Here is an 8,187-nt window from a genome sequence, read left to right as displayed (position 1 = left end):
GGGGGGGGGGGCAGTATCACAGAGAATCAGGCGTGTGGTGACCTCAGGGCCACCCACCAGAAGCCATCTGGGGAGAGGAAGGGCCCATCAGAGACAGGGATAGGCAGGGCTGAGTCCCTGTCCCCGTGTGCCAGCTCCAGAGCCTTCTCAGAGGTGGGTTTCACCAGGCAGAGGCCCTGGGCTGTGAGGTCTTCTGGGAACGGAGCTGGGGTCTGTCCATAGGCAGAGGGTCTGGGGCCTTGTCCTTGAAGGCCTGTTCTGGGCGTGGGTTAGGGCCAGAGCAGGGGTCCCCCTTTGTCCTCCCCTTACCCATGGGCAGATCCCAGTCTTCCTTCCAGAACTTCCAGCAGCCACCTGTGCATACCCTCATCCATTCTGTGACCAGTCAGTGACCATGTGCTGGGCTGGGCTGGGTTTCCTAAGTCTGGGACCACCCTGCTGGAAGGGGACAGCTGGGAGGAAGCAGGAGGGAGAGGCCCCCCCCTCGAGATTGCATCAGCCACAGCCCGTTACATAAGCAGTGCTGGGCACCGCCAGGGTGTGGGGGTGGCTCTGCCCAGGCGGTCTCATGTGGTGGCGGGGGAGGCGGAGGCTGGGTGGCGGAGCGGGCAGTTGTGGACTGGCATCCCATCGGCTGCCCCACCACAGACAGCTCCCTGCCAGCCCTGCCACTGCCCCACTGACACCTGCTCTGCAGGACGACTCTGCGGGGGAGGGCCCCCCCGTGCGCATTTTCAGCTGGTTTGAAAAATCCCCACCTTCCCACACTAGTGATCAGAGGAATGGGGCGGAGTCAGCTGGAGCAGCCCAGCCCCTGCCCCTGGCTGCGTGGGGCCTGACCCACATAAACCCACCGGGGCGGCCCTTGCTGCTGGCTCCCCTGTGTGCCCTAGCCCTCCACAGGGTGCCTTCCCTGTGTGGGAGCCCCAAGCACCTGGCCACCCTTGAGGGAGGCCCTGGTGCAGAGAGGCACCAAGACAGCGGTGCAGTCCCCACCTTCCACTGGTGCAAACACCTTCCACCGGTGCAAACACCTTCCACTGGTGCAAACACCTTCCACTGGTGCACGCTGGCCCTGTGGGATGCAGGGGTGGGAGGGGCGTCCGCTCAGCCACCAGAGCCACTGGTGCCCCCGAGGAGTGGGGACGGTGGGGCTAAAGCTGCACCCATAGTGTGGGCAATGGGAGCCCCAGAGACCCAGGGTAGGAGCCCTTCCGTCCCCCTTTCCCCGCTTAGGACTCTCTGGGGGTCCCAGGCCAGGCGGTGGGGGCCTGTGTGGAGGGTGACAGGTGAGTGTTGGGTGCACATGCATGTCTGTGTGTCTGCATGTGGCGAGTATGTCTGAGCGTGTGGGCCACACTGGGGGTCGCTTCGAGGCCCTTTTGTTGACCCAAGGGTCACCACGGTCACCAGACTGCCTGGGTTCAAACCTGGCTCCACCACTGCCAGCTGTAGGTGGTTATGATCAAAAACTTCCTCGGGGGAAGGAGCTTTCTGTCTCTAAACTTGACCCAGCAGGGACACTCTGCCCCCTTCCTGGGTGAAAGCCTCCTGGTGGCCCCAGGACCTCTCGTCCTCCTCAGGGTCCCACTGGAGGCAACCCTCAGACTCTGAGTGACACTCCCTGTTGTGTCTCCGCTGTCACAGAGGGTCAGGCCTGGGGTGTCCATGGCAGAGGGTCTGAGGCTGAGGGGCCTCTCTTTGCTGGTCAGCTTCCCCTGAGTGCTCCTGAGTGCACAGGGGATGGTGGAGAGCGAGTAGGACAATCTGGCTGGGGCACTGGGGCCGCAGGCTGGCATGAAGGGCCGGCTCTCTCGTGGGCCCTTCTAGAGGACTCTTGGAGGTTCTTCCCTTCTGGAAGCCTCCTTTGCCCCCACGGGCAGAAGTGTCTCTACTTTGGATGGTTTGATTCTTGCTGCTGTGCTGCCAAGAGGACCCTCCCCACAGCCCCTCCACGGCTCATGTCTAGTGTGTGGGAACTCCAGGCTTGGCTACCTTTTCTCTATCCTGATTTCCCAGATGAGCGACAGACCCCAGGCCACTGCTGCCACAGCAGGGGTCTCACATCACACCCCCCAGGACACGTGGCAGCCCTTCCTCTGGGTTGGAGGTTGAGGGAGGCAGACCTGGGACTGGCCAGTGTCGTCAAAGATAATCCCTTCCCGAGCCTGCCCGGCCAGGGCCCCCTCAGCCTTTCGAGTCAGTGCAGGTGAGGGCAGCTCCCGAACACCCACGTGTGCTGGGCACGATGTCTCTCTGTGGACTGTCACAGCTTTCTAGTGCCCAGCTGAAATGTGCTTGGCTTCCCGTCGTGAGTGTGTTGGAGGTGGGGGAGTGTGGACCTGTGTGCCTGTGTGTGCACAGGTGCGGGATCCAGGAGGAGATACGATATGGTCTTGGATTCTCCATAAAGGCGGCATCCTGTCAAGCCCATGGGGTATCCTGGCATCTTCCTTGTTGAGTTTGTCCTGCAAACCCCTGGGGTCCTCAGGTATGGGACCCGAGTGACCCTGTGGTCCACAATTCTCTCTCTCTCTTTTTTTTAGACGGAGTCTCACTCTGTTGCCGAGGCTGGAGGGCAGCAGTGCGATCCCAGCTCACTGCAACCTCCATCTCCTGGGTTTGAGCGATTCTCCAGCCTCAGCCTCCCGAGTAGTTGGAATTACAGGCGCCCGCCACCACGCCCAGCTAATTTTTGTATTTTTAGTAGAGACGGGGTTTCATCGTGTTGGCCAGGCTGGTCTCAGACTCCTGGCCTCTGGTTATCTGCTCGCCTCAGCCTCCCAAAGTGTTGGGATTACAGGCGTGAGCCACCGCGCCTGGCAGGTCCAGCATTCTCGAGCCACCTTCTGGCCACACTGTGGTTCTGGAGGGGAGAGATGAGCCTCACTGAGGTCTGTACTCTGCTCTATCGGCCCTGACTCCTTCCTGGTAGAGACGCTCTGTTTCTCGGGCAGTGATGGCAACAAGGCAATTCTGTTTGTTGTTCATGGAGGTTCAGTTTTCTGAACACTGTCTTATCAGGGGCAGGTGGTTATTGTCCCATTTACAGAGGAGGGAAGGAAAGGCCGGGAGGTGAGGTGATGTCACACAGTCCCTAGAGCTGGGGCTCCTGTCCTGTGTTCTCCCACTTCACCAGGTTTGGGGAGGGCAGGGTGGCTGTGACCTGGCACAGATGGGTGTCCGGGGGTCCCAGCTTCTCCAGGGCTGGCTCTGTGTCTCCAGGGCTCTCCTGGAGGAAGCTCAGGAGTAACTGCTGCCACCTTCTGATTTTTCCAGAAGAAGAAGATGGTGGTCTTGAAGCTTTCGATGACTTTTTCCCTGTGGAGCCCGTGAGCCTTCCTAAGAAGAAGAAACCCAAGAAGCTCAAGGAAAACAAGTGTAAAGGGAAGCGGAAGAAGAAAGAGGTGAGGGGCAGCACCTGTGCCGGTGAGCTGGGGGCGGGTGGGGTTGTGGCTGTGTCTGCCCGGCCGCAGAGAAGGGCCGGGGTCCCTGGACCTTGGAGTTTGAGGGTTTCCGAGAGCTGAGTTTGATGAAAAACAGCATAACCAGTTTCTCGTATGAAGCGTTGTGCACGGAAGCCTTTTTAAGACGTTGGTGAGCTGTCCTGTTTCTGGAACAGGATGTCGGAGCATCATTTTTCCTTCCTCCCGTTGTCCTATCCTGTGCGGGGGACAGGGCTGGATTCCGTCGCCACAGTGCCTCCCTACCTCCCTGCCCCGCTCCCTGCTCCGTAGCTGACTCCGTCCCTCTAAACTGAAACCTGATGAAGGTGAAGTGAGTCGGAGAAGAGAAGCAAGGCCCTGTTTAGGGACAGTCACCTGCAGGTGACCCCTGCATTCCCGTCACTTTGTCCCTGGTTCTCGGCTGGTTCTGGATGGGCGAGGCTGCCGCATGCTCCGCTGCCTCCGGTTGGCAGGGTGTGACGGTGCGAACATGTCCCTTGTCTTCCCACGCTGCTGACACATTCCGAGCGTGCTTCTCTGTGCTTCATGCGGGCTCACTTGATCCTCCTTATCAGCCCTGGAAATTGGTGGCATGGGAAGGATGATCGCTGGTTGGCAGATGGGGAAACTGAGGTGGGTTTGCAGCTTCAAGTCCTTCCTACTTGGACGAGGACACTGAGGTCTGCCATTTCCTCACCATATGCTGTCTGCTTCCTTCTGGGCGTCTCCTGTGATCCTCCAAGCCACCCTGTGTTGAGAGCAATGGCAGGCACCTCACTTCACACATGAGAGCGGGGGCTCAGAGGTGCCCTGGGCCAAGGTCACACAGTGACACAGTGGCGGTGCTGAGATCTGAATCCAGGGCTGTCAGCTCCACCAGCCACCCCTGCCAGGCGTGTTTCTCCCCTCCCGCCTGCCCCGGGGGGACTTGAGGCCAGCTCTCCACCTTTCTTTCCCCCTGCCTAGAGGGGACTGGCCTGGCCCCACCTTGCAAGTGAGAGGCCCACGGAGGTAGCTGGTGAGGTGCAGTGGTGGTGCGGTGAGGTGCTAATGCTAAGGGGATGCCCTTGGCAGCGCTGGGCCCGGATCTAGGCCTCTCTGCAGAGTGAGGTGGGGAGGTGGCTGCCAGAAGAGCTTAGGGGTGGGTTTGGGGAGCTTATCCCAGACTGGAGACGCTCCCTGCTGTGAGGGTTTCGGGAGAGCCTGTTGCGGGGGGTGCACCATGGGCCTCTTGTCCCGTGAACAAGATGAGATCACTGGAAGGCTTCAAGCAGAGGAGGGACTGATGTGACAGCCTGGCAGCTCCCCTGGCAGCCCCGGGGAGAGAGAGATGGTGGTGGCGGGGGGCGAGGGTCCCTACCTTCGCCTCTGGGCCTTGGGTCTGTGCCCCATTTCTACCTCCCTGGCTTGTTCGGGTACTTGGAGGCATTTTGGGGGGCTCTGAACTCTACCTGCAGGCTGTGGTTCTTCTTCTGGTCTGGGTGTCAGCCTGGGGACGTTGGGAGGGCAGAGCCCGCTCTGGACTGTGTGTCCTTGGTCCCCATGGAGTTCAGGGACTGCTGGGGAAAGGATGGGGCTGGGAGGTGTTAGCCCCAACCTTCTGGCCAGAGTTGCCCCAGGTGTGTCCCGCCCCTGTGCTCTTTGCTGGGGGCGGCAGCCAGCACCTCTCACCCACCTCCTACCGGCCCTTCTCTCCTGGCCCCTGCCTTGCGGGGCCTCTGCAGCCCTGGGCTCTCCTGGGAGAGCTTCCTGAGTGTGCCCTGACTGTGCCCCATGGCCCCCTGGTCCATAGCCTGTGCAGCACCCCCACTGCTGCCACTCCAAGCCCCTGCCCCCACCCCCACCTGCTTTGCAGCCAATCCAGGCCCTTCTGGTCCTCCGTGCACACACGTGTGTGCATGTGACTGTGTGTACCACCCTGTCTTCCCCTGGAGAGACCCTGGCCCCTCTGCCCAATTCTGCTTGCTTTCTCTGTTGCCCCTCAGCTCTGTGCCCCGTCTGGCACAGTGTCGGGGATGGATGTGTGTCTCCCTTCCCAGGAACCCCCCTTACCACTGGGCCAGCATGGGGGCTGCATGGGGAGGATTTGTGAGGTGAAGGGGGGGATCCCGGTCTGTGGAGCTGGGTGTGGAGGCTGCTGCCTGGCCCATCATGCCCCAGAGACTCCCAGGCCTGCACTCTGAGGCTCTTGCATCTTCCCCCGGGTCTCAAAGAGGATGAAGCTCCCTGTTCCTGTTATTTGATGGGGAAGTGGAGATAGGACAGGGGAAGCGGGGATTGCCTGCCCGGAGGCTCCCCCAGGGAAGGAGAGGCTGTGAGCCAGCTCCTTTGGGAGGGGCTCCCTGAATTCCCTGCTGCAGCCACGCCCTCCTCTTCTGCTGCTTTGGCCGCTGTTCCCTGGCCCCAGAGGTCGGTCTTCGTGCTGGGCAGGGGGTAGATGGCTCTGGGGCTGCAAGGCCCTGGGATGAAGGCACCGAGACTGCCTGGCGGAGGCTGTAAAATCCTGCTCTGCTGCCGTCCCCGCCCTCACTCCTCAGGCCTGGGCTCCATGGGCTCTGGGTGATGTGGATTTTAGGACCCCGAGGCCGCGTGGTCCATGACAGGGACTCCTACCTGTGCACCCCCTGCCCACCTCCTTTGAGTTAGAAGCTGGGTGGGAGTCTAGGCCAAGAGGGGCAGCACCTGGGCCTGGGTCTCAGGCCACTGGGCTGGGTGGGCCTGACTCCCAAATGCAGAAGAAGGACCCAGTGGGGTGCAGCAGAGGCCTGTGGGAGCCCCCATCCCCCCCAGGTAGGGCTGGCTCCCCTTCCGTCTCCTGGGCTCAGGGTACAGCACCAGCCCTGGCTAGGAAGGAGGCTTGGGAGGTGGGCAGCACCTGGACAGTGGCGAGGCCTGGGGGCTGGGGGCCAGGGGGTCTTTGAGACCTGGGAGAGCTGGTTCTCCGACTCTCTCATTCCCAGGGCCATGATCACGCTGAGCCTTCCCTTTTCCAACTGGCCCAGGTCTTCCCTTCCGCTTCTTTCTCTGACAATATGTTTTTGTTTTTGTCCAGGTTCCTATCTCTCTCTGGCTCTTGTCTGTCTGTCTCTCTCTGGGTCTCAGACTTGGTCATTCCCTCTGGCCTGTGCTTGGTGTCCACCTTGGTAACCCCTCGGCATCTCCTGTCTCTCCTTTGCCCTCTTTTCTCTCTTTCCCCCTCCCCTCGTTTCCCTCCCCCTCTTTATGCACTCCACCCCTTCCTCACTCTCTCTCCTCTCTACTGAGATGCAGTTCTGGTTCTTGGAAGGGGAAGGGGGCTGGGATGGACAAGAGGCCTCCAGAGGTGCCCCCTCCCCTGCATTCAAGAGCCTGGCTCGGTCCAGCTGTCAGATCTTAGGGGGTCTGGAGCACACCGTGGCCCAGCTGCCGGGTGCCCCCTTGCCCACCTGCCTGGCAGACTCAGGGCCCCAGGATAAAGACAAGGGGATTTCACCCCTCTGCCCCTCTCTGCCTCCAACCAGGTGGCTCCAAGATGACGGGGTGAAGGGGCCAGGGCCGGTGGGCCGCAAGCAGCAGTTTGTTGGTGGGGGGAGGCCAGCAGCAAGTCATGGATTCTGATTTACATAAAATAACCGGGCTGCAGCCGGAACCTGAGCATATGTAGATGAAGCTCCCTGTCAGACCCTAGCGAGCGCAGGAGGGAGAAATGATTTCAACCTGTACTGCAGCGGTTACCATAGCAACCAATTATTCAGTGCTAAATTATAACTGTTTATAACACTCGTGAATGGGAGGGCTCCTATTTCATTCTTCCCTTTTCCCTCTCAATCTTGAAGGACCCCAAATGGAGAATGACCCACTCTCCGCACCCTTCCTTTTGAGTTTAAATGTCTCCTTTTTTAGGAGATGCGGTGCATGTGTGGAGCATCGGGCCTAGAGGGAAGGGAGATGGAGGTGGGAGGCCTCTGCCAAGAAACATCTGCGGAGCTGGGAAGGAGGAAGGGCGGTGGGACTGTCCATTGGGATCCCCAGGGCCACGACCGCATGCTGTGCCCTCAGCAGGGTGGGGGCTCAGAGCAGAGACCCCTCCTGCCTGCCCCTGCCTCCTGGCACACATAGGCTGGGCATAACATTCAAGGCAGCTTTGCAGGTGGAGTTCATGTGGGGACTCCACATCCACTAAGATTCTTCTGGTAGGGCGTCCCCTGTAGTCACACCTAAGGCTGCTACAGCCGAAAGGTCAGTGCCAAGGTCGAAGGCCAACTGTCATCTGTATTTTCATGCCTGCAGTGTGGTTTGATGGCCCTCAAACCTTAGGGCTGGGTTGGTTCGGAGGCTTAGTTAGAGACTTACTGGTCTGTGTCTCTGTCTTCTCCCCTGCATGTGGCTTGGTCTACGAGCCTCTCAGTATGTTTTGAGATACTGAACTGCAAATCTACCTCTGGTTCTTGATTGTTTCTTCCCTTCTTGCCACTGGATGATGCTCCGTCCCTCCAGGTCCTGCTGATGGGCCACTGCTCTGCTAGGTGTTTTCAGAACTATTTGCAGCTTTCTCTGCAAGGAGAGATTTTGGAAAAACACCACAAAAAGGAAGCCTAGTTCTAGAATGTCAAAATAGCTGGATACAGGGTTCTGCCCTGCACCCCGACCCTTGGCCAGCCCCTGGTAGGGGAGGAGGGTTCAGGTGAGATCTGGTGCAGGTGGGAGGCCCAGTTGTGTGGGCTCCATGTGGTGGAGGCAGGGCAGAGGCTCAGGGCAGGGG

The 8,187-nt window shown here is 60.0% G+C and overlaps 1 protein-coding gene across 3 annotated transcripts in view; it reads left to right on the top strand.

Annotated features, from left to right (window-relative positions):
- CHD5 (chromodomain helicase DNA binding protein 5) overlaps positions 1 to 8,187 on the top strand; it is a 71,450-nt gene that overhangs the window by 10,159 nt on the left and 53,104 nt on the right. For 2 of the 3 annotated variants that reach the window (XM_032758723.2, XM_032758722.2), the window contains exon 2: positions 3,280 to 3,407. In XM_032758723.2, coding sequence (XP_032614614.1) covers positions 3,280 to 3,407 — 128 coding nt within the window. The remainder of the gene's footprint in view (positions 1 to 3,279; positions 3,408 to 8,187) is intronic. The other variant, XM_058444624.1, reaches the window with a different exon arrangement.

The sequence above is a fragment of the Hylobates moloch genome, unplaced genomic scaffold, assembly GCF_009828535.3.
Source record: "Hylobates moloch isolate HMO894 unplaced genomic scaffold, HMol_V3 SCAFFOLD_9, whole genome shotgun sequence".
NCBI lineage: Eukaryota > Metazoa > Chordata > Mammalia > Primates > Hylobatidae > Hylobates > Hylobates moloch.
The sequence above is the reverse complement of the archived record's forward strand: the minus strand, read 5'-3'. Positions and strand labels throughout refer to the sequence as shown.